Raw genomic sequence first — 27,666 nt, 5'->3', positions numbered from 1 at the left:
CACCTTCGTTGACATAGCAACACAATAGACCACCTATTCTTATTTAAGCTTTGTCATCATGTAATCGCTTCCATGGAAAAATAACTCATAAAGCCGACCTCATAGTTGGGATAAGACATGAGAGCAGATCAGGTGATCCATCAAATCACTTTCTTCACCATTCATTGCTTCATCCCACGTGGGGTCTGTGGATGGTGAGGATACCAAATCACTTTTCTTAATACCTGTTTGGAAACTAGTAGCTGGGATAGAAAGTGGAAACTGCCAATTACTGGATTTGGCAGCTACCATAGTTGTGGATTCCAATCTTCAATGTAAATATAAAGGTGAGAGGACCTCGCTTCCCATCCCAAATGAATAAATACCAATTCCAGTTAAGCAGTTTCCAAACGACCACCACAAGGTAGTTTGACCAAGTTTTTGCCAAATGCATTAACTCCTATCCCAGCTCTCAGTTTCCAAACAGGGCCTAAAGTGATTTGGCAGATCACCTGTTCTGCTCTCGTTTGTCTAGGACTGCAAAGTTTAGTGGGATTTTGGGTGGTTCAATGAACAATACGCACCCTAAATGTAACAGTAGTCTTAATCAAGTGGTTAGACTGTATGGTGAAATGAGTGAAATCTTGGTATCATTCAAGGCAATAACTGCAGCATACTGTACCCTTCTTTTCTCATTATACTTGTATATCTCATCACCTTAGCCAGCACCTCTCTACATAAAAAAATACTCATATATTCAAGTCTCACAATGGACAGACCTTTGAGGCAATCATCGTGAACTGAAGCTTGGCTCGGTTATGCATTTCAAGGATATCTTAACCTGTTATATGTATCCTCAGGTACAAAAGCAGGCTGACTACTTTGCTGTGGAATTTGTGGGGTTGCCAATGCAATGCCTTGATGGCTACCACCCCAGGCAGAACTTTTTGCAGAAGACATGATGATATAACAAATAATACCAAGGGAAACACTAGCAACAGACAAGACTGCACCACCTGAAAACACGCTGGACTTCACCACGAAGCAGTAGTAGCCAAAGTACATATTCTCTTCCCCGTGCTGATCATTCAAGGCAGCTCCAGCCAACAAAAAAAGAAATGCTATGATAAACGTAATCCTGGATCAAGGACAAGGACAAGGAGGAGATTAGATATGCATCTATATCTAATTAAGTTAGGTTGCAAGTGCCCCTTTCAAAGCATGAAGAAGATTTCAACTAAATGAAATATATGGAAGCGTGAATAATATTAATAGAGCAACTTCAATATTCACAATTTAGAGGCAAGTTTCATATTCGCCCAAAGTTCAAAACAATAATCACTGAACTGTACTATTCCTCAGGCCAACTCATGAGAATTTAAAATGTCATGGTACAGCTCTAAGGAACATGATCAATTTTGATAAAAAAAAGACATTTCTGCTATCAATGCTCTTCACTTTCTGAAACTAATGCTTTTCCCTTTCCTAAATTAAATTCACATGTTACAGTAATCCCATTGCCAACACTATAACTTGCACTCACATGTTACTAGAGACTTTAATGACAGATCTGCAAACAGAAGCGTGGAAACATCTCCATAAGTAATCACATGCCAGCATCTTTGTAGGTAAAAATGTTCCGAAACAAAAGTTTGACTTATTAGAGACAACAGTGAAAAAAATGTGGTTGTAAATTCAGTTGCTACATGATGCAAGTTTCTAAGCTACAACATCCCAAAATAATTGCTCAGTACCCAAATCTAGAAACTCTTCTAGCCTCTGGAAGGTATCATCAATTGCAATTTACTGATTCACATCACAGAGACACTAACAACATGATTGGGGGTGTTAAATATGTATATGTAAATGAATATATTTCTGTACTGTATTGTACCACTTGTACAACATACTGTACTGTATTGTATTACGGGCATCTGGATGGGGGATCACCCGCCCCACCTATGACTATTACGCAAGAGGTAACTGGTAATGATGGGAAGGTGAGTTGCATTGCTATTCCAAATCCTGCGTATGATGTTTGGTTTCAGAAGGACCAATCTGTGGTTGCCTATTTGACTGCCACGTTATCTGATCGTATATTACAAACTATCTCTGACCATTTTACTGCTGCAGAACTATGGAGACATCTTGCTCACTCTTATTCACAGGTTTCTGAATCACGTGCACTTCAACTGAAATGGCAGTTCCAATCTATGCGAAAGGGAACTAAGACCATTACTGAATTTCTAGGGGATATCAAAATTATCATTGATCAGTTGGCCGCTATTGGATATCCTGTTTCTGACAGAGATGTTGTTCAGCAGGTATTGGGAAGCCTTGGGCCCCAATATCGTATGTTTTGCACTGCATTACAGGTTGCCTCTACACTTCCATGCTTTGAGGATTTACAGGCCAAACTCCTACAGTATGAAGTTAGTTTGACTCAAGATCATCTTATTGATGATCCTCATCCTGTCATGTTTACATCTGGGTCTACCTCATTTCGTCCACCTGCTGCTCATATGGGCCGTGGAGGACTCCTTCCTACTCCTACTGCTCCACCTGCCACTAGAGGTACCCGTGTCCCTACTTGCTTCCATTGCAACAAGCGTGGCCATGTGAAAGCAGATTGTTGGCACAACCCACAGAATCGCAACAAGGCAGGGAGGCCAGGACCAAGAGCTGGACAAATGAATGTTAGACAGTTTCAGGGGCAGCCGCAGGAAAATTTTCGAGCACATCAGGGTACTGATCAGGGACAGAGTGCAGGGTTGCCACATGATGTGCAACAAATTCTGATGACTGCATTTAACAACATGAATTTGCGTCAGAATGATGATGGAGTTTGGTATATTGATTCTGGAGCAGCCGCACATGTTACTTCTGATGCAGGTAAACTTTCCAACATGGTTCCTTATATTGGCACTGGCACTATTGTCACGGGAGATGGTTCCCACCACCCTATTTCTCATACTGGAAATGCATCTCTCTCTTTGTCACAATCTACACTACCATTGAAAAATGTCTTACTCACTCCTGCCATTGAGAAAAACATTTTATCTGTTTCTAAATTGGTTGATGAAACAAATTCATCCATGGAATTTACTCCGTCTTCTGTTTGTCTTAAGGACCTTCGAACCAAGAAGATGCTCGCTAAGGGTGAACGACGCGGAAACATGTACGTCTTCGAAGCAGCCCCCGGGACTTTGAAGACGTCATCTACCGTGTCTCCATCTTTTCCTGCTTATTTGAGTCAGTCTTCTTCTGTTATGCAATGTAATAAGCCAGTTTCTTGGCATCGTCGGTTAGGTCATTGTAGTCAAGGGTTCCTTGACAAATTGTCTTCTCAGGGTTTTATTCCCAAAGTCAAATTAGATCATAAGTGTCCTAGTTGTAATGTCTGCAAGAGTCATGTACTTCCCTTTCAAAGTATCAATAAAAGAGCTTCCAAGCCATTTGAAATTATTCACTCTGATGTTTGGGGCCCAGCTCCTGTTTCATCTCTATCTGGCTCTCGTTATTATGTGTTATTTCTTGACTCTTTCACTCGTTACACTTGGATTTACTTTATGAAATCTAAATCTGAAGTGTTCAAACTTTTCAAACAATTCCATGCTCTTGTTCAGAACCTTTTCAATTCAAATATCACTTATTTCCAGTGTGATGGTGGTGGAGAATACATATCTCATGATTTTAGTGAATATTTAAAGGACCATGGCATCACACGTAACTCCTCTTGTCCTTACACTCCACAACAGAATGAAGTAGCAGAACGTAAGCATCGGCATATTGTTGAAACCGCGTTAAGTATGATGCACAATATTGATATTTCTTTCTCTCTTTGGACTGAGGCCTTTCACACTGCAGTGCATATCATTAACAGGTTGCCTATGGAATTATTAGGAGATCAGTCTCCTTATTATTTGCTTCACGGTTCTCACCCTTCTTATGATGATTTGCATGCTTTCGGATGCATTTGTTATGTCCATGTGGATCATTCTTTACGTAACAAGTTTCAGGACAGAGCAGTTCAGTGCAGATTTCTGGGATATGCCGATGGGTATAAAGGATATAGATGTTATGATCCTATTTTGGGTAAGATTAAGGTGTCTAGAAATGTTGTTTTTGATGATGACCGTTTCAGCACTTGTGATACTTCTCAGGTATATGAGCAAACTACTTATGATCCATGGCTTTGTGATACTTTGCTATATGACTCTATCAGAGATCCTGTTGTTGATGAACCAATTCAGTTTGAAGCAGACAACTCCATCATCCAGGATGCACCTTCACGGTTTTCAGGTTTGGTTTATGCCCGTCGAGGAGCCCCTTCAACTCCATCTCACGAGGCTCCCCCTCTTCGACGATCCACACGTGAAAGGCATCCTATCCATCGTTGGGTTAGTTACAACAATTTTTCTCTTGACTTTCAGTTGTTTCTAACCAATGTGGCCAAAGAGAAAGAGCCGTCTACTTTCCATCAGGCAGCCCATTCTCGAGCTTGGGTTGAAGCTATGAACGAAGAAATGGCAGCACTTCATGAATGTCATACATGGGATATTGTTCCTCGACCTGTTGATAGAAATGTTGTTGGTTCCAAATGGGTTTACAAGATCAAGCGTAAACCAGATGGTAGCATTGAAAGATATAAAGCTCGCCTTGTTGCACGCGGATTCACACAACAATATGGGCAAGATTATGAGGAAACTTTTAGCCCTCTTGTCAAAATTGGCACCATTCGTGTGATCCTCACTTTGGCACTTCAGCATGGTTGGTCTCTTAGCCAGTTGGATGTCAAGAATGCGTTCCTACATGGGGACTTGAAGGAAGAGGTGTATATGGAGCAACCTCCTGGATATAGTGAACATGATGCGGCTACATGGGTTTGTAAATTGAGAAGGTCTCTTTATGGTTTAAAACAGGCATCTCGGTCTTGGTTTGAGAGTTTCTCCATGGAAATTCAGCAGCATGGCTTTTCTAAGAGTATACTTGATCATTCTTTATTTATGTATAAGAATGATCATGTTACTACTTGGGTTCTTATATATGTTGATGACATCATTATCACTGGGAGTGATGATGCACATATTGCCTTGGTCAAGTCTTTACTCATGGCCAAATTTAAGATGAAGGACTTAGGCCCATTGCGATACTTCTTGGGAGTTGAAGTCGATAGACAAGATGATCGACTCACTCTAAGTCAACACAAGTATACTCTTGACATTCTTCACACCACTGGTATGATTAATTGTAAACCTCTCAGCACCCCATCTGTCTTAAATCATAAGTTTAGTGCAAAAGAAGGCCAGTTATATCATGATTCCACTTTATATCGCCGCATTGTTGGTATGTTGCAATATCTTACATTTACAAGACCTGACATTGCTTATGCTGTAAATCAAGCATCTCAGTTTATGCATGCTCCCACTGATTGTCATATGGAATGTATTAAGCGTATTCTCAGATATCTGAAAGGGACTATTGGAGATGGATTGCTCTATCACAAAGATGAAAGCTTCACTACAGGACACCGTTTACTTACATATTGTGATGCAGATTGGGGTGGGGACCCTGATGAGCGTATGTCGGTTTCAGGATATTGTGTTTTTATTGGCCCAAATATTGTCACTTGGAGTAGTAAGAAACAAAAGGCCATTGCTAAATCCAGCACTGAGGCAGAGTACAGGGCAATGGCAGCAGGGACAGCTGATGTCACTTGGGTACGGCATCTTCTTCAAGAGTTGAATAAACCTATCTCTTCCTCTCTGCTTTTATGTGATAATCAAAGTGCCATTAATATTTCTTTTAACCCTATTCATCATTGTCGCATGAAGCACATTGAGATTGATCAGCATTTTGTTAGACAAAAGATTGAAACAGAAGAAATTGAGGCTTCGTATGTCAGATCAGAAGACCAAGTAGCAGACATCTTCACCAAAGGATTGGTTAGTCATCAATTTTGGTTACTTAAGGGCAAGTTGAGCATGATTGAAGATCATCCTCAACTTGAGGGAGGCTGTTAAATATGTATATGTAAATGAATATATTTCTGTACTGTATTGTACCACTTGTACAGCATACTGTACTGTATTGTACTGTATTGTACAACATACTGTACTGTATTGTACTATTGTACTGTATTGTACTGTATTGTACAGCATACTGTACTGTATTGTACTATTGTACTGTATTGTACCACTCGTACAACATATAAATATCAATAGAAAGAGGAGAAGACATCATTGCCGCCCAACATTTTTTTTCTCTCTTCCCTCTTACCTCTCTCTCTATCTCTTGCTACGATAGTAAGGTGACTCCCACATCTGATTTCTCACAGGGGGAAGTCCCTAATTGCACAATATTTGTCTTACGTGCAACGCTGTGTGTAGTCTAAAGTTTATGAAAGGTGCCTAATTTTGTCCTTGTGTTCAAGATTTCTTTTTTTCACAGAAACTATAAATATTCTTCTGCCATCGATTTCCAAATATGAGAGGCATGTGATAGTATTCTGAACAGAACAGAGAAAGAGAACATCTAGTTACCTATTTAATCCCAAATATTCATGTCTTTGTGCAAGAGAGAGAGAGAGAGAGAGAGAGAGAGAGAGAGAGAGAGAGAGAGAGAGAGAGAGATGAGTGTATCATCAAACACGCAAAGCATCCCATGAAAATTGGAAGCTTTTCCGCTGCTGATCGAGCAAGATCAGTGGCGGAACATCTTTTTCTGCCCAGACCTTTAGCGGCGGTTGTGACCACCGCTAAAGGTCAAAAACACACAAAAAAATGTAACGGATGCACAAGGCACATCCAACCAAAGTTCAACAAGAACGGCGTCCGTCCGATGTTATGCCCTTCTCTCTCTCTCATATATATATATATATATATATATATAGAGAGAGAGAGAGTCTGTGCTAAATGACACATTTCATCGGATTTCAGGTGTTTTTTCAAAATTCTAACCGTACAGATGTGTTCAGAATGATTGATTTACTAGAAATCGATACTTGGATCATGCATTTTGGATAGAAAAAATGGTATTTGGAGCCTCAAAATTTTTTGAAAATTGTAGGTCATTGATTTTTGAAAACTTATAAAAATCTATCCATGCATCGGAATCAAATCCTCCAAGAACTTATTCTTATAAAAACAAGCATATATATTACATCTGTAAGGTCAGAATTTCAAAAAAACACCAAAAATCTAATAAAATGTTTCATTTAGCACCGTGCCATATTTAGCACGGATCTCTCTCTCTCTCTCTCTTTATATATATATATATATATATATATATATATATATATATATATATATATATATATATATATATATATATTATGCCCACACACACCTGACACTGAACAATGTTGACAAGTCTAATATGTGTTTTATTATTCAAATTGCTACCCCCTCATGTGTACATACCATTATTTATAAGGGTATTATCGTACTTTGTCTCAGTTAGTTATTGAGTCAACAGTTTTTGTCTTGTAGTGTCATAGAGGGGTTGACCCCCTTATATTGTTTTTGTTGTAACCATTCATTTGAGAGTTAATGAAGCTTCTCTTTCAGTTTGCGGCCTCCATCTTCTCTTGCATATCTCTTTTCCTCTTGTTTTAATAAACAAGAACCGTTCTCAGACAGGATTGAGTAAATAATCGCTAAGACTTGGAAACTTTAACATAAATAAGTTGGACCTAGAATTTAGACTGATCTATCTGCAGCTAGTGTTACATCTGAATAGTCCTAACTGTGATGTGACTTTCTTTTCAAACCAGTATAGCATAAGGCCCATACAACTACAGGGTTAATCAGGTACATCACATAACCTAACCGATCAGTTAAAACCAGGTTGGCACCATATTTGAGTGACAACACCAAAACGTTGCCACACATACCAGATGGGTTGCTTGTCATCCAAATATACTGTAAGATTCATCGCAACTGCTGCTGCTGGGTTTCATCTGACTAAGATTTTTGTTGTAATTACTCCGTTGGAAAATAATTAGTTTGACTTGGATATCATCAAAGGGCGTCTTTAGATGCTCAAGTGCCAGAATTCTTGCTTACAGAAGAGCACATGGGTTGCCTGTGTCTGCATGTCTGAAACTAACTCAGAAATATTTGCTATTGAATTTCAGACTTGAAAACTGAAATTCCTTTTCAGGGCAAGGGGCTAGGGAGGAGAATCAGTTTTATTTGTTAAGTTGTATCATATATATGTATATGATCGTATATGTATATATTCATACATAGTATATACATATAAATATATATAATACATATGTTCATATAATTGTAATAAGTAATACCTAATAGGGGTATTCCAGTCTTTTCACTGTATAGGCTGTGCCCACTAGGGGCACTAGTATTTTTGTATATATATTTTTTCCTTTTATATTTTTATGTTTTGTAAATTCCTGTTTTTATAATGAACAATATCATCATTTCCCAAATATAGCTGTTGGGAGATCCCAATAACTATATTTATAGCTGTTGGGATGCTCCCAACAACTATATATATTGGAGTGCTTCCCTTAGATGGGTATTGTTTACTCAAGTACCCAATCTCTCAATAATATTAATTATTTTTACTTGTGATTCAATCTCATAAGTGGCTTATGTGTATGAGTTTTGTATTAACCCATAAGTGGTCAATGTGTTCTTGTGTTCTTGTAAGCCCATAAGTGTAATGGAATACAAAAAAGATTTAAATGACACTTATGAACATACACAATCACAATGACCGCTTATGGGTCAATTACATAAACATAAATCCACATAAATATAAATCCACATAAATCAACCACTTAAGGGCACACATCACATAAAAATATAAGATTGTATTGAGAAATGCTCTAAGCAAAAGCATTAAAATGAGGGGTTTTGATCCCTATATATAGGAGAGAGGAGGATTATATAGCAGTTGGGGCCTCACGAATAGCTAGAAATGTATCCGTTGGGGAGATCCCAACAGCTCTATGGCCTATTTTACATTTACAATAATAAATAAAAAACAAAAACAAAAAACAAAAAATAAGACAATGACATGTACAATGACCAAAATACCCCTAAATAAGTAAAAGACTAAGATACCCCTATTATATTGACATATTACACTGACAATCCCCCTTAAACTTATGGTGTGATCACGGCTAATAAAAAATGAAATATAGAATAAGAGTTTTAGTGAAGAAGTGTGCAAGATGATATTCTGACATGACATGTAGTAGCAAAATGGTCTTCTTCAGAAATTCTTCTTCGACATAATGACAGTCTATCTCGATGTACTTAGTCCATTCATGAAATGTATACGACACTTTTGTTATCACAACATAATCTCGATGGTGTTGTTGACGGTACTCCCATGTCTTCTACTAAGCTCCTCAACCAGACAATCTCTGGTGTTGTGGTGATCATAGAATGATACTCGACTTATGTGGACGATAGAGATACTTTTTATTGTTTTTTACATTTCCAGGATACTAGTGAGTCTCCTATAAAAATACAAACACCAATGATTGAGTGTCAATCATTAAGATCTCCTCCCTAATTAGAGTCAGAATATGCAATTAATTCAAGAGGGGAGGACGATGACAATAATAATCCTTGATTAACAGAATTTCTTAAATATCTAACAATACACATAACACTTATATGAACTAAGGTAGGAAAGTGATGAAATTGACTAGCAGTGTGTACTGCATGGGATATGTTTGGTCGGGTGATAGTCAAGTACGCCAAGGCACCAATCATCTATCGATATGGAGTGGGATTGGAGTTCTATCATCAATCTTCATCTTTGAGTTGATAACTTCGGGTGTATCCACTCTCTTCTCATCAGTTAGTCCAGACCTGTCAATAATCTCATTAGTAAATTTAGATTGAGTTAACAATCCTCGGGAAGAATAGGCTACTTCAATCTCTAGAAAAAATCTGAGAAAACTTAGATCGGTCATTTCAAAATTTTGTTTGAGTACATGCTTAATATGATTTACTCCTTATTTGTCTCCTCCTATTATGATCATGTCATCAACATAAAGAAGCAAAATTACAACTGCAATAAATTTCTTAACAAATAAAGCAATGTCAATATAATATGAAAAATATCCAAGACTAATCATAACAAAACTAAAGTGATCATACCAGGCTTTCGGTGCTTGTTTGAGACCATACAAAGGCCTTTTTAAGATGAATAATCTTTTCATTCAGAATATCATACCTAAGTGGTGGATCCATATACACTTCTTTTAATTTTTTATTAAGGCATTTTTGACATCCATTTTGTAGATAGGTCATTTTCTAATAGCAGCCACAACTATAAGTGTTGTAATAGTAGTCATTCATCATAATCTATCCCATATTCCTGTGAGTACTCTTTAGCTACTAGTCTGGCTTTATGTCTTTCCAACATTCCAGTACTCTTAGTTTTAACCTTAAAGACCCATTTACATCTTATTGATTTCTTCCCAAGTGGTAAGTTGATCAATTCTCAAGTTTTAGATTTTTCTAATGCTCTTATTTCTTCACACATGGCATTTTGTCATTCTGGATAGTTTTTAGCTTGTTTATATGAGACTAGTTCGAAGTAGTTGAAAATTTTTGTTAGACAGGCTTTGTATTGAGAGGCAAAGGACTCATATATCACGAATCTATCAGGTTCTTTATGTTGTCTTTCAGAGTGCCTAATATTTCTGGTTTCTTGGGTTTCTAAGTTGAAATATTTTTCTAAGGCATTAGGATGGTAGTTCTCTTGTCTTCTTTTATATTGAATAATTTGAGAGTGATCTTGATGTCCACCACACTAAGTATGCATTTGAGGTTCATTATTATCAATTTGATTCTCTTTTGATATCAAATCACTATCATTCTTAGAATCCAACTCTAAAAATATATTCATCTTCTCTCTTAGGCACATTTTTATCAAAAAAAAAATCCTTCTTTAAAAAGGTAACATTTCTTGAAACATATAATTTATCATTTTCAAGATCAAAGCATCGAAATCTCTTTTGACTCTCATAAGGGATGGCACTTGGAGATAACTTGTCATTTTTGTTGGTTAACACCAAACACTTATATCCAAAGGTTCTTAGTCCAAAATAATCAGGAGAAATTTCAAAAAGTTTTTCATATGGAGTTACATTTTGAAGTTTTGATGATAGAAGCTGATTTATAAGGTAAACTGTAGTAAGAGCCATCTCAGCCCAAAAATGTTTTCGAATACCTTTGGAGATGAGCAAAGTCCTTGCAGTTTCTACTATATGCCTATGTTTTCGCTCGGCTAATCCATTTTGTTGGGGGTGTGTTTGCACAAGATCTTTGGTGTAAGATTCCAATGGATTTTAAGTAACTTTTGAAATCATTTTAACATGTATTCTCTCCCTGAATCAGAACAAAAGATAAATATGTTTGTTTTGAATAGATTTGTAACCAATTTGTGAAAAATTTTGAAGTTTTCAAATACTTCATTTTTGTGCCTAAGAAAGTAGATCCATGTATAACGAGAATAGTCATCCACAAAAAATAATATAATATATGTATTCACCCTTAGATTTCACTGGGGTTGGGCCCCAAACATCAGAATGTATTTGTTAAATTGTACATATACTTATATATATATAATATATACTACATATATATATATATTTAACAATATAATTATATATATATATATATGTAATAGTGGGAGAGTCAAACTGATTTGACTACTCCCAACGGCTAGAAGTTCTAGCCATTGGGAGCAAAGCTCCCACTCTTCTAATGCGCTCTCTCTCCTTTTAACCTCCACCTCCTCGCTCATTTTATATATAAATAGGGGTGTTCTTCCCTTTTTAACATATGTTTTTTGGCACAATCTTTTGATTGAATAAAATAAATTTTTTAGCTTGTGATATATCCCCTTTGTGGGGTTTGTGAGTGTGTTCTTTTAGAACACTTTGTGGTTCCTTTTGTCAGTGTTGTAAGTGTGTTCCTTAAGAGAACACTTTTGCTATCCACTCTAGTTGAAGATTGGTGGACTTTTGGTTCGTGATTAAAGTCTCTTCATATCTTTACATGGTATCAGAGCTTGAAAGTAATAAAGCTCATTTGAAGACTCTTCTTCAAAGTGTTGGCGATCTTGCAAGTATTCAAGTGATCGTGAGATTCATTGGTGGAGTGCTCAGGTTCATTGCCTCTCTTTTTGTTTTTGTTTTCCTTCGCTTTTCTCTTCTCTCTTTATCTTTCTCTCCTCTCTTAGCCCTTGTAAAAAATAGATGACAATGATCGTGCCATCATTAAAACCATAAAACTCAATGATTTCAATTATGTAACGTAGGCTTCTGTTATGAAGCACTTTATCTAGGGAAAGGGGTTATGAGGACTAGTAGATGGATCCGATCCAGAACCCAAACCAGTGTCTCACTAAGGTAGAGGGTGAGAAAGAGGTACCTCTAACCGAAAATGAGAAAACTAAGGCTATAACTACTTATGAGAAGAAGTGAAAGGAATGGAGGATGGGACATGCCAAGATCATGTCTTGGCTTATTAGTAGTGTAGATGTAAAAAAATGTTCAAGCTATGTCACAGGGATTCGGCTAGCAGGGTGCCGCACCCGCGTCGACGCGACTCAACGCGGGTGCGGTCAACCCGATCCTGGGTGCGTTGACCGCACTCAGGATCATTTAGGTCCATTTTTTTTTATTTAAAAAAAAAAATGCCCAAATGGGCTGCGATTTTTTTTTTAAAAAAATGCCCAAATGTTTTTCTCTTCTCCCTCTTATTTTCTCTCTTTCTCTCTTCTATTCTCTTTTCCTCCATGGCCGAAAAGAAAGTTGTAACGGTTGTTCCCATCAAATTTGATGGGACCAACTACAACATGTGGGCCACCGCGGTGAAAAGAATATTATTAGGTAAAGAATTGTGGCATTTAGTTGATGGTTCCACTTCGAAACTTTAACCTACTCTTATCACAGTTGTGGTAGGAGAAGATAGAACATCGAAATAAGAGACCTTCAAAGGAAATGAGAGAGATAAAACTCTCTTGGATTACAAAAACAACTATAAAGCATGGGAAGTAGGCCATGCTAAAGTGCTTTCATTCTTCATAGGAAGCATGTGTGAGGCGCCACGTGAAAACATCTTGGAATTTGAAAGAGCAGACGAGGTTTGGACTTTTATCAAGCAAACGTATAACCAAAGAGATGCCACTCACAAATGGAAAATATGTAACAAGAACCATAAAAGAACACAAGGTGACAAAAGTGTGCGTGAATACTATGTATCCTTAAAAAGACTATTGGACAAAATGGCTAAATTAAAGCCTATTTGGGACACACTCAATGATGCTCGTCTAAGAAAGAAACACATCTTAGAAGAGCAATTTTTTCAATTTATGCAAGGCCTAAGACCCGAATTCGAATATGTGAGGGTCACCATTACTCATCATGAGAAAGACGAGCCTTCACCTCTTTATAAAGTTTTGGCTTAAGTATGTATAGAAGAGACTAGATTGAAGACCATGACCGAATCCAAAGATAATGTGTTGGTGGTCAAAAAACCCGATGCCAACACTAACACTTACATCATTTCACAAGAACCAACTTTGGGAAGCAACATAATGATAAAGGAAAAAAGAGCATATGCCACAATTGTGGAAAACTAGAACAAATTAAGCCTTATTACCCTGAATTTAAAGGAAAGGAGAAATGAAGACCAGCAAGCAAAGATGCATCGTATGATGATAAGAATAAAACTAATAGAGATTTCAAATCCGTTGGAACCATGTCATTGTCCCAATTAGTGAAGGCCTTACAACTGCTTCTCAAAGGTTCATCTTCTTTCATCACGGGAGCTGCGATATCTTCTTCTCTTTTAGGTAAAATTTCTTGGCTCTTTGACTTCAGTGCTTCTTTTTATACGACCCCCCATGATCATTTACTTTTCGAATGTAGAAATCATTAAGATAGATCTAATGTTTTCACAACATATGACTCTTCTCCTAATATAAAAGGGTTTGGTAACTTTAAAAATTCTTCAAATTTTTCTATACCAAAAATTATATTTGTCTTAAAACTCAATTTAATTCTTCTTTCCATTTCTCAAATTGTCGATCATAGTTGTAGAATCTCTTTTTCATCGGACCAATGTTTGGTGCAGAATCTCCAGTATGAGATGCAGATTGGGAAAGGCCATAGAGAAGGATATCTCTACTACATGGATCAATTGATAATTCTCAAAAATATTTTTTGTTATAATATACATGATTTAGATATTATTTTGTGGCATTAAAGGCTAGGTCATCCTAGCATATCTAAATTATCTAATATACCTCATTTAAGAAAATTTTGTAATGAAAATTTTGATTATACTGATTGTATTCTTGGTAAAATGAAGGTCATTCTCTTTCAAGAGATCTTTTTTTGCTACTAAATCAATTAATATATTCAAATGCATGGGATCCGACACCAATTGTATCTAAGGGTGGTTATGCTTATTATGTAATCTTTGTTGATGATAATTCTCGCTATACTTTAATTTACTTTCTTAGGCACAAACATGAAGTATTTGAAATTTTTAAATCCTTTCATAACTTGGTCAAAAATCTATTTGAGTCTAATATAACTATTTTTCACTTTAATTCAAGGCGAGAGTTTATGTCAAATGATTTCAAAATGTATTTGAAACTAAATGAAATTGTTCACTAAAGACCTTGTGTTTATACCCCTCAACAAAATGGCTTGGCCGAAAGAAAACATAGGCATATGATAGAAACTACTAGAACCCTTCTCATTTCAAAAAATGTCCCAAAGGAATTTTGGACCAAAGCCGCCCTTACGATTGTTTATCTCATAAATCGTATTCCCTCCTTCAAAACATTACCCCCTCTTGAAAAACTTTATAAAAATCTCCCCTGATTTTTCTAGACTAAGAACTTTTGGATGTAAATGCTTTGTTCTTACTAATAAAAATTACATATTGTCTCATCGTGCAATTCTTTGAGTTTTCCTCGAATACGGAGAAACTCAAAAGGATTTAGATGTTATGATCTTCATAATGATAAACTATATATCTCACGAAATGTGATTTTTTTTGAAAAAATAAAGTTTCTTTCATAAAAATGTGCCTAAGAATGCTAGTAATTACTCCTTGTTTGAATTACTTCCTAAAGATAAGGGAGATTCTTTAGCATTGATAATGTAAATGAAAAACCTCAATTAAATACTCTTGATGATGTTCCTGATATAGATAGAGAACCATCATATCCTTCAATACAATAGAAAGGGGCAATGATAGTCAACCCAATGCCTTAGACAAATATTCTAGCCTTGAATCACAAGAATCTAGTACCCTTAAAGAGATCTACTAGGGAATCTAGACTCCCAGTTAAACTTGTATCCTATGAGTATTTTTCCTCTCAATATAGAGCTTGCCTAGCCAAAATCTTTTATTATTTTGAACCCAATTCTTATAAGCAAGCCAAAACCCATCCTACATGGATTCAAGCCATGAACATAGAAGTTGATGCTTTAGAAAAATCTAACACATGGCAAATAACAGAGTTACCCAAAGGAAAAAAGTTCATAGGTTGTAGATGAGTATATAAGGTTAAAATCAAAAGTGACAACTCCCTTAAATGATATAAGGCTATATTAGTTGCCAAGGGTTATTCCCAAGAATATGAAATAAATTACGATGAAACATTTGCACCAACAGCTAGGATGACATTTGTTAGAACTCTTATAATTGTTACTACCATTAAGAATTGGCCCATCTATTAGATGGATGTCAAAAATTCTTTTTTAAATAGGGAATTAAAAGAAGTATATATAAATCCTCCATTAGGATATGAAATTCCAAAAGGTTTTCCATTTATATAAAGCTTTGTATGGCTTAAAACATGCTTTTAAGGCCTGCTATGATAGATTTAGCTCTGTTATGATTAAACTTAGTTTTAAGTCTTATTATATTGACAGTGCTATGCTTGTTAAGCACTATTATGCAGGTGTTATTATTCTTCTTTCTCTATGTTGATGATATGATCATTACTGTAGGAGATAAATAAGGAGTCAATTCTATAAAAATGTTTTGAAACAAAGTTTTGAAATAATAGATCTAGGGTTCCTTAGATATTTTTAGGGATTGAGGTAGCACATTTTCTAACTCAATCCAAGCTTACCACTGAGATTATTGACAGGTTTGACATTACGGATGAAAAGATGATGGATACTCCTAAAGTTATCAATACAAAGATGAAAATCGATGATAGGACACCCTTGGAAGGCCCCACTCCTCAACGACAAATGATTGGGGCCCTTACCTATTTAACGATCACTCAACCAGACATTTTTCATGCATTACATATAACAAGCCAATTTCAACATTCTCTTGCAACTGTGCACATGAGTGTTGTCATAAGCATTATTAGATATTTATAAAATTGTCTCTACAGAATTTTTTTGTCTTCCTCTTCTCCAATTGAATTAATTGCATATATTGATTCTGACTGGGGAGGAGACTTTAATGATAAACATTTAATTACCGGTTTTTGTGTGTTTATAGGTGATTCACCGATGTCCTGAAAATACAAGAAACAACAGACGGTGTCTCTATCATTAACGGAAGTTGAGTATCGCGTCATGGCCACCACAACATCTGAAATTGTATGGTTGAGAAGACTAATGGACATGGAGATGCATCTGCAATCACCTTCAAGGTTGTGTTATAACAACAAAAGTACCATCTACATAGCTGGCAATCATACATTCTATGAACGTACCAAGCATATCGAGATGGATTGTCATTATGTTCATGAAGAATAACTCATAAAAACTATTATCCTGCCCTATGCAGCATCAAAATTCCAGCTAGCTGACTTTTTCAAAAAAGAGCTTTCATCTCTGGTTTCACTTCTTGACAAACTATAGGTGACCACACGAGGGGGAGTGTTAAATTATATCATATATGTATATGCATACATAGTATATATATATATATCATTGTAATAGGTAATACCCAATAGGGGTATTTCAGTCTTTTTACTGTATAGATTGTGCCCACTCGGGACACTAATGTCTTTGTATATTTTTTGTTTCTTTTGTTTTTTTCTGTTGTGTAAATTTTTGTTTTCATAATGGGCAATATTGTCATTGCCCAAATATAGTTGTTGGGATGCACCCAACCAGAGTTACCGGAAGCGCCTAGGCGTAAGGGGAAGCGCGCTTTCCCGATACGCGCTTTCGAAACGCGTGGGGAAGCGTCCCCCTTTTTTGGGAAGCGCGCTTCCCTTTCTCCACGCTTCCCCTATTTTTTTCATTTTTTTCGCTACTCCTTCACTTCCGGTTCGCTTCCTAGGTCGCTTCTGGTTCGCTTCCGAGACGGATCATAATTTTCTTCTAAGTGGTCCCACGCTTCCCCGCTTCCTAAATTTTTTAAAGTGTCTCGCTTCCCGCTCCCGCTTCCTCGACTAATAACTCTGCTCCCAACAACTATAGTGGCTCTCTGTTGTGTATATATAGGGGTGCTTCCCCTTGAGTGGGTATTGCTTTCTTAAGCACTCAATATCTCAATAATATTCATTATTTTTACTTGTGATTCAAGCCCATAAGTGGCTTATGTGTATGAGTTTTTTATTGACCCACAAGTGGTTTATTGTGTTGTGCTCTTGTGTTCTTGCAAGTCCATAAGAGGCATCTATTTGTAGTTTTTGCTCTTTCATTATATTATTGTATCCAGATCAGTGTTATTAAAAACGCGCCTCAAGGCGAGGGCCTTTGTGCCTTGAGGCACAGGCTTGAGGCGCAAATGCACAGAGGCGTACGCCTAAGAGGCCTTGAGGCGTACGCCTCGAGGCGAGGCGAGCCTCAGGGTGAGGCGCGCATGCCTTATGATTATGGTCAAATGAGGGTCAAAGCCCTCATTTGACCATAATTAAAATCTTGCCCCCGACCCTAACGAGGGTCGGGGGCCCTAAATAGTCTCTCGCAGCCCCTCTCTCTCTCTCATCTCTCACAATCTCTCCCTCTCTCTCGCAGCCTCTCTCCCTCTCTCGCAGCCCCTCTCCCTCTTTAATCCTCTTTTTTTACTCTATGTTAGCTATCGATCTATTGAAGAATGTGGAGGTGGAAGCCATCATAGGACCACAGAGATCGGGAGATGCAGAGTTCGTCGCTCGATTGGGAGATAGCACTCAAGTTCCCATCATTTCCTTCTTTGCTACAAGCCCTTCGTTGTCAACAACTAAGACTCCTTACTTCGTAGGGACTGTGGAGATCGATTCGTCCCAAGTAGATGCAATCGTCGCAACAATTAAAGCGTATGGATGGCGACAAGTGGTACCCATCTACGAAGACTCGAATTTCGGGATGGGGATGATCCCGTTCTTAACCGATGCGCTTGAGCAGATTGGTGTTGCAGTTCCTTACAGGTCTCTTCTTCCACCTTCAGCCACCAATGACTTCATCAAGGAGGAACTCAACCAGCTTGCTTCAATGCAGACCCGGGTCTTTGTTGTGCACTTGCCTTCGTCTCTTGGTGCCAAGTTCTTCACTTTAGTTAATAACAATGGCATGATGAGTGAAGACTATGTCTGGATCATCACAAACTCACTAGGGAATCTGTTGGGCTCCATGAATGCTTCGGTGATAGCATCCATGAGAGGTGTCATTGGAGTGAAAACATATGTGCCCCCATCGAAAGCCTTTAGAGATTTCACAGAGAGATGGAGGCGCAGATTCCGACCGAACAATCCTGCAATAGAAGCTCCACCAGAACTCAACATGTTCGGGGTATGGGCCTATGATACAGCATATGCACTGGCTCTTGCAGTAGAGAAAGCCAATGGTGCTGGCAATTCCAAGTTCATCAATCCAAACATGACTGGGGATTCGACCGACCTTTCGATGTTGGGGATCTCCCCTTCGGGTCCGAAACTGCTGGAAGCAGTGCTGGGGACTAGATTCAGAGGATTGAGTGGTGAATTCCGGCTTGTAGATGGTCAGCTACAGACTAGAATTTTCCAAATTATCAATGTCATGGAGAAGGGAGCAAGAGAGATTGGATTTTGGAGTCTGGATCTCGGACTCTCGCAAAGTTTGAACGGGCAGAACATGAATACGACCACAAACTATTCATGTCCAGCCAGTGTTCTTAAATCCGTCGTCTGGCCCGGCGGCACCACTGATGTTCCAAGAGGTTGGATGATTCCAACAAAGGGGAAGAGGTTGAGAATTGGAGTTCCAGTCAAAGATGGTTACAGACAGTTTGTGGGAGTGATAAGGGATAAAGTAACTAATGAGATCAAGGTAGAAGGATACTCCATAGATGTGTTCAAGGCAGTATTGAAGTTCCTGAATTACTCACTTCCCTACGACTTCTTCCCCTTTGAGAATGTTGAAGGAAGGATGGTTGGGAGCTACGATGATCTCATATACCAAGTCTACCTTCAGGTCAGTTTGTGATCCTGAACTCTGTATTCGTTTTTTCTTTTTCTTTTCTTCTTGAAAAAAACTTCATTCCTAGTTTACAAGATCATGAAAAAATTAGCATTCTTGTTGACGTGCATCATGAAAAGACTACCATAAGGGTTCTGTTTCCCGTGAATTAATGTACCCCAGAAAAGATACTAATATACGCTAAGGTTTTGTCTAAATTTTTCTTTCTATAAAAAAATATAGACATTATTTTTCTTTATACTAATTATCTCATATTTTTTCCGTATTTATTTGAGATTTTTTATTTCGTGTTGGTTGGTGCTTCATCAATAAAGCATTTCTTATTTATTTATAATTTTAGATAATTTTTATAGTTTTTTTAAGTTTAAATTTTTTTTTTTTGAGGCTTACGGTTTGCGCCTCGAGGCTTACGCCTCGCCTCAGATTTTGGTGGAGCGCCTCGCTACGCCTCAACGCTTTTCACAACACTGATTCAGATCTTCCATGAAAAAGTCTCAACACGTTGAACACCTAATGAATGACAACGAAGTTCTTCCAACTCTATTCAAACTACAATCTTTTCTCGAAACAAACAAGCAGTTGTACCTTTTTGTCCTTATACTAAGCTAAGGAAAAAACCCAGTAGTAGTATACCAAGAGGGTAACCATTTATAGCAAAAACTTGATGGATGTTTCACAAAAATGCGTCCAATGTATTCTAACCTAGAAGGCAGTATGAGCTTGTAACACGAACAGCTTTGATTTAGATGCACAATATACATGATAGTTTCTTTATGAACATACACACACATGCATATCTTTAATTTTTCCTAATGCACATATATACATGCACATGGACAACATTCCCTGTGGAAATCCAGTCTCAAGCTGTCACAGAGACACTGACATAGGTTATGGGACACATCGGACACAGCAAGGTTATGGTTAGTACAACATGACAGGTTATGGAACACATGGGACACAACATGGTCATGCTTGGTACAAAACAAAGTTCTGTAAAACAAGGATAAAGAAGACATGGCTGTATATTACATACATACATATGTATGTATAATATGTGCTCACCATATGTATGAAAGTGTGTCTGTTTTTCCATGTATAATTAGCATATGATTAAACGATAAAGCATGGATATCATCTCGGGTGCAAATTCTTGAACAATAATTTTAGCCAGCCATAATGGCAGTGTTAAACAACAAATTAAAGATAAAAGCACAAATGCATGTAATCAATGAAAAATTTAGAAGGGAAAAAGTACAAAGAACTACAATATAAAGGATAAAATACATAAAAGAAAAGGATGAAGCTAGAAACATGGCGTTCACAGCATGGTTGCCAGTCGAGGAAGCGGGAGCGAGAAGCGAGGCACTTTCAAAATTTTAGGAAGCAGGAAGCGTGGGACGACTTAGAAGTGAATCACGAACCGTCTCGGAAGCGACCTAGGAAGCAAGGGGGAAGCGAAAAAAGAAGAAAAAAAATAAAAATAAAAATAAAAAATAAAAATAAAATGAAAAAAGAGGGAAGCGCGCTCCAAATAAAAGGGAAACACGCTTCCCAAAAAAAGGGACGCTTCCCCACGCGTTTTGTGCTTCTGAAATGCGTATCGGGGAAGCATGCTTCCCCTACTGTATAGGCGCTTCCGGTAACTCTGGTTCACAGTGCCTAATACAATTTTGGTCATGACCATGAAGTATTGACGTGTACCAAGGGTTGCATTGTGTTGACATGCAACATAACTCCACGTAACACGGTTCCAAGTAAACAGGAAAATCCTCCATGAATAGATATCCAGTGAAGTGAATGATTTCCATAAAAAAAATTGGCTGATAAGAAAGAAAGGTCACAGATACTGTATCATCGTAGGCAACAATCTTGGGCTTAGGCCACTACACTACCCCACCTCCAACAATCCCTTATTGAGTTCAAAATTACTTCTTTTGTTTTGGTGCTAAGCTATACGATCATTCAACAAAAAGCCTAGTCATTGTCTATAACCGAAATGAAGAAACGGATAACCCAGGGATATTATGAAAAAACTGGTGAACAAATGTCATTTGACACACTTGAATCCGACAAATGTGAAGGAAGGGATTTGTGCATTTTTAAAGTCTTTTGAAGCATGAGGATAAACCTAATGATCTTATAAGAATGTGTAAATGCATATTGACCAAAGAGACAAAAAATTGCAATCAAGAAAGAACCATGCATGTGAAAACAAAAAAATTGCTAATGTAACCACTGTTTTCATCAAACAATCATATTCTAGTGTTGAAATTGCAAAAAAATTAAAATTCAGATGTTCTATCTAGGCTACATACTTTGTTACTAAAGCTTCTAATGGTCTGCGAGCAAGGACTTCTTAACTGTATACATAGTCATCAAATATCAAATCATTGTGATAAATTGGAAATATCACAGAAAGATTTGCATCATGGTAATATTATGATGGCACCATGATAGTCAGATTTTTCAAAAGCATTGTTTTTATTTTTAAAAGCACCAAGAACTTCCATACATTTTTTTTTGAGAGATCCCACTTATTACTAATTCTCTTAAACTAAAAACAAGGAACTTGTGGATATTTTCATCTTAACACTAATTCTCCTGAAAGCTAGAAAAAGGACTTTATCAGAGAATGATATATGCAAAAGAGATAGATTCACGGTGTCACACAATAGTAAATGGCTAGATCAAACAATTAAAAATTTATATGACCTATCAGCATGACTTTGTAAATGCTAGACTTGATATCTGAAATACTTATTCCTCAAGTCAGAACTATGTCCTCCTTACAATGGTAGTCGTAACAAGGTTGCTAAATAGTGTCCTTTTTCCTTTTTAAGAAGAGATAAAAGAATTGAACAAACTCGCAAATAAATACAGCTACTCTGTGTAAAGATAAGGAACATTATTGGAATGAGAACATGCAACAGCATCATTTTATTGGCTGATGCAAGTCAGCAACTAGCAAATGTGGCATGATACGGGTTGCAACAAACACTGCTGTCCACCCATAAATCTGAATTCTGTAATGATACTAGATACCTTTTGGAATCTGGAATAGCTGTTTTTGGATGCTCATATTTGGTTGTTATATTTGTAGCAGATCTTGTGATATTTCAGCAATACCATACTTTTAAAGGTTTTCTGAAAAAAAAACAGAGAACAAAACATCTTGATGCTTTGAAAAAGTTCCACTGAAAATATCATGATATTTTCACATTATTTTATAATAAATTCAGCTTCTTGACTATTTATATTATCTTATTAATTAGAAAACAATGAAATCAAATTTCTATTATTTTCTGAAATCTTTAGATTATTTTGTTTTGATCACTTCTATTATTACTGTTTAAAATCCATGATTTCCCAAGAAAATCACTTATTTTAATTCTCCTAAGAAAAACCTTGCTGAGATATTGCTAAGACTGATATGGGTGAATAAATCAGAAACCATTACTGTGGAAACTATCTGTAATGAATTCTATTTGAAAGAGAAAGTATTCATTTTTTCATGTTAAGATAACAAGTTGCTGATCCAAAATCCAAATATTCATTAAATTATAATTCTCCATATCATGAAATGCAGTGAGCTTTTCTACTGCTGTTAATTGAATAAAATGTTCTAATGCCACCAAAATTTGTTGAATTGTTAAAGAGTACCATGATGACTGCAAACCAGAGTTGGGGAAGTGAGAGCGAGAAGCGATTTGGGAAGCGGAAGCGAGGCACTTCCAAAATTTTAGGAAGCAGGAAGCAAGGGACGACTTAGAAGAGAACCAGAAATCATCTCGGAAGCGAACCGTAAGCGACCTAGAAGCGAAGGGGAAGCAAAAAAAGAAATAAAAATAAAAATGAAAACACAAAAAATAAAAAAAGAAGGGGAAGGGCACTTCCCCTAAATGGGAAGTGCGCTTCCCAAAAAATTTTGGCATTTTCCATCACATTTCGGAAGCGCCACGTTTCGCGCTTTCGAAACACGCTTCAGAGAAATACGCTTCCCCATGCCCTATGGTGCTTCCGGTAACCCTACTGCAAGCAACAGTGTTCCATAACTTACAACTATCCGAATGAGCTAAATGCATAAGCACAGGCAAGTCAAATATACCATTGACTACTCTCCCTCCCTCCCCACGCCCAATCCTAAATATGAACTTACAAAAGTCACATAAACAGACTGGATTGATATAATAGAAAATGCTCTGCCAGGGATGACTCTCTGAAAGATGATGATCTGTCAAATAAAATAAAAAAAGTACACATGATAAATGAGCGAATTGCGGCTTTTTCCAGCACATCCAAAGATGGAATGAGAATACTGAGATTTTATTTGCAAAATGATAGCAAATGTTTCATCAATGTTCAGTGCAATGTACAACATACCTGTTCAAATGTCATAAGCCTAAGTTTTGGCAATCCAAGCAGACAGACTACATCTAAACAAATAATAATGATAATAATATTTTCAGAAAAATTACCATGATACGACAAAGCAGACTATTGCAATTATCCAGTTGGAACCAGATGGATGTGGATGCTTCTGACAACAGATGCAACCAGCAGCACTGTTAAGGATTACTTGGGCTATGATAAGAGCAACCCCTGCTGCCAGACCAAGCCCTAATGCTGGGCTCCTTGGGTATATGCATGTCCCATTTGCAGTCAATGTAACATCACCAGGCTGCAGGTTAAATAGCATTACCAATTAGAAAAACCAGAGAACAAAATATGACAAAACCAGAAATAAGTTAGGTCAGTTCCAGATGGTCCTAACATGCATTTATATACAAATGAATCCAAAGGAACTTCAATACAATCTCCAAAATCTTTCAAATCACTCATTTGTAGGGGAAAATACTTTCAGCTTATAAACAGACATACCATACATATAAATAAATATATATATATATATATATATAGAGAGAGAGAGAGAGAGAGTAATGAGCAGCTCCTAAACAGTCCTAAATGGTTTCAAAGAACAAAGGTTTTGGGTGTTTGATTAATCTGAACTTATAGATCTCTATAACTTAATTTTCCAAGTTTAAATGTGTTTTTAAAGTGATCAAACATCAATGGCTCGTATTGCACCAAAAACAATGAAATAAGATCAAGGTTTCTTGTTAAATATATTTGACCCAAAGCATGGTTTTTAGTGAATAAGCAATGATGAACACACCTATAGGTTTGAATTAAGAAAAAACATATGCAACTATGTTTTTTGGAAGCGTTTAGAACAGTTTAGGACATAAAAAGGTCAGCAGCTACTCATTATATATATATATATATGAAACCTTTTAACACAGTAAATAAACCATGCTAAACATATCTGAATGGTTAGATCTAACATTTGGTGGCTAAATCCATACAAACAAGAGTGTGTACCACCATATGGTATGATAGTACAGAAACCACTTCTATTTTCATATATATATATATATATATGGGTGCTTCTATGATGGTACATACTTGATTTACATAGATATAAGCTCCAAATGCAAAATCCAACCTTTGGATCATGTTTAACATGTTCTATTTGCTATTTCTATATCTTAAACTTGACTGAATTATGATGTTCTATACCATTTCTAAAACTCCTTTATTTTCATGAATTGTGAGCCATTGATTTTCAGTGTCTCAAAAATAGGGTCTTGTGATGTATTAGACATCATAAAACCTTCTAACATGGTAAATAAACGTTCTATTTGCTATTTCTATATCTTAAACTTGACTGAATTATGATGTTCTATACCATTTCTAAAACTCCTTTATTTTCATGAATTGTGAGCCATTGATTTTCAGTGTCTCAAAAATAGGGTCTTGTGATGTATTAGACATCATAAAACCTTCTAACATGGTAAATAAACCATGTTAAACACATCTTTACGGTTAGATCTTCCATTTGGTGGCTCGATCCATACTCCGCATGTTATCATGGCACAGAACCACCTTATATTTTCTCATATATATATATATATACATATATATATATATATAGAGAGAGAGAGAGTTGGCAAGAAAGAAACCAAAAGGATGTCTCAGGACAGCATGATGTGCAGATTCTGTGTGTAATACTTTAATCATTGTGCAAAAGTAGCCCAAGGGCCAACAGTCATGGATTTTGTCAGAGAGAGGCAGCATTTTGATTGTTATTTTGCATATAACTGATGCAAGAATACGAGTGTTGGGTTGATCTGTTGTCACCTTGAAATGCCTATATGTTCAATGTACCTATTCTTTATGTAAGATGATTTTGGCTTCAAAAAGCAGGGAAAAGCAGTATTAGTCCAGAGAATTGGATTTGACACATAGATTAGGTTTTCATCTATGTTTCCTTACCCAGTGAATTTGTTTAAATGAACAATTATTGATCCCAAGGGAAAACTTGTATAGCTAACCATATGGCAACAGCAGTTTCAACAGAACCGAAATGGCTAACAATAGCATGTTCTTATACCTAACAATATAACCAAGAAGCCCATTGAATCATGTTTAATTGCATAAAGTTCTCAAAAAGATATGAAAGTTGATAGAGGATATGGATTTCCATTCAACACATTGGGACCAAGGAAATTTATGGCATTCTGGTATACTATACGAGGAGCCTGAGTTGTAAGCCTTGGAAATTGGACAATTTCTTTTTTTTGTTCCTATGTCACAGAGACACACAAAATTCTAAGTGTGACCCAAAAGATATGACATGACACGTGATTCAACAAACACGCTAGACATGGTCTTAACCATATCTGACACGATTAACAGTGCTTTACCAAGTCAGATATGGTCAAGGATATATCCACATCCCAAACCTGTTATTTTATTTTCTTTCCAACAAAATATTGATGAATCTGATGAAAGATAATGAAAAACAATGGGAAAACGAATTACCAGATAAACAGAAATATTCTAACTTTCAGTTAATTTCATGTGATAAAAAGTTAAAAACCCCAATCTTATGTTTTATTGCTCTCTCCTTTGGTCAATTAAAGCTGCACAGGAGGGACAAAGGATGTGGTCTTAGGAAAAAAGAAGTATATAAGATGCAATGGAAACATGAAAAATCAATTAAAATTTAAAGACATGTCAATGACTGATGAATCAGGCATGAGGCATGACAACAGGTGCAGGTCTTCCCTTTTAATTGAGACATCTGCCTTTTGTCAATGTATGCCCTCAAGTCAATGTACATGACATTGGTTCACATATGAGATGTAGTTACTTATATATGCACCTTTCTTTCCAATTATCATTGAGACAAGAGACCGCTAAAACCATAGTAACGCCTATACAAGGACAAGCAACCTTAAAAAAGAAGGGAAAAGAGGGGGGGGGGGGGGGGGAATCAAACAATGATTCAACCACTTTCTTAGTTGCTAACCAGAAATTCATCATTTAAACTCCTCCAGACCTGACGTGATGTGCTGCAAACTTGACTGTTAGTGTCCGTGGGATTGCAGTCACAAAGTTGATATAAAAAAAAATGTCACAGTATTCATACAGGTCTGTTCTTCGCCTGGTTGTCTTAAGGCAAGGATACAGAAAATCCCCAACGAGGCTGCAAATGGAGATGAAGTACAAAACGAAAAACATCTTTAGAAGCTCAACAAGCGATCAAAAATCTCCCCCTTAGGTCATGAGCAACATGTGGATTAGCTTCTCTATTTTGAACTGAAGGATAGGCAAAATGATAGGATAAAAATGCATTATTAGCAGTTTTTGATAATGACGCATGTTTACTGATGAACTGGTCCTACCATCTATTGCATCTGAACAAGATGTAAAGATTGCGTCTTGATGACCAAAAACACACAACAATTCCATCATGGACACAAAACCTAACGATTTCAAAAAAAAAAACTCACCCCAAAAAAGGAAAAGAAAAGAAGATACGGTCAATAGACACAAACTCATAATCCAAAAACTAAATCACACTGAGAAACTACATCAACCAAAATAGATCCTATAAAGAGGAACATATCCCAAGGAAAAATCCACGGCAAGAAACTACACCAAACCAAAAATTCCAACTACCCAATTGACAAAGACCATCAAACAGCCAAAGCAAAAAGTAACCAAACAAAATCCCACCAAAATTAAACACTGAAAGAGAAAAAGTTCTTGCAGAGACATACCCTGATATGCTTGGCTTCTGCTGCAAACCCAAGAATAGCAGCCATTATTCCAAAGAAACCAGCCAGGGCACATATAGAGAGAACCCTCTTCTCCATCCCTTCCCTCACCCACCAACCTCTCTCAACTCCCCC

At 36.8% G+C, this 27,666-nt stretch overlaps 2 protein-coding genes across 2 annotated transcripts; one reads left to right on the top strand and one right to left on the bottom strand.

The window, feature by feature from the left end:
• Nucleotides 1-606: 606 nt before the first annotated feature.
• Nucleotides 607-27,666, bottom strand: LOC149819065 (protein VASCULATURE COMPLEXITY AND CONNECTIVITY-like). The gene is made up of 3 exons (XM_089984735.1): nt 27,535-27,666; nt 23,884-24,086; nt 607-1,117 (listed from the first exon to the last, which is right to left on the bottom strand). Exons 1-3 carry the CDS (start codon nt 27,628-27,630, stop codon nt 805-807), a joined length of 612 nt encoding a protein of 203 aa, XP_089840861.1. The 5' UTR covers nt 27,631-27,666; the 3' UTR covers nt 607-804.
• LOC149819066 (glutamate receptor 2.1-like) lies at nt 18,041-19,411 on the top strand. Its single transcript, XM_089985358.1, has one exon. It carries the CDS (start codon nt 18,041-18,043, stop codon nt 19,409-19,411), a length of 1,371 nt encoding a protein of 456 aa, XP_089841484.1.

This window comes from Nuphar pumila, chromosome 13 (genome assembly GCF_984573655.1).
Source record: "Nuphar pumila chromosome 13, dmNupPumi1.hap1.1, whole genome shotgun sequence".
In the NCBI taxonomy this organism is placed as follows: Eukaryota; Viridiplantae; Streptophyta; class Magnoliopsida; order Nymphaeales; family Nymphaeaceae; genus Nuphar; species Nuphar pumila.
This window is presented reverse-complemented; position numbering and strand designations above follow the sequence as displayed.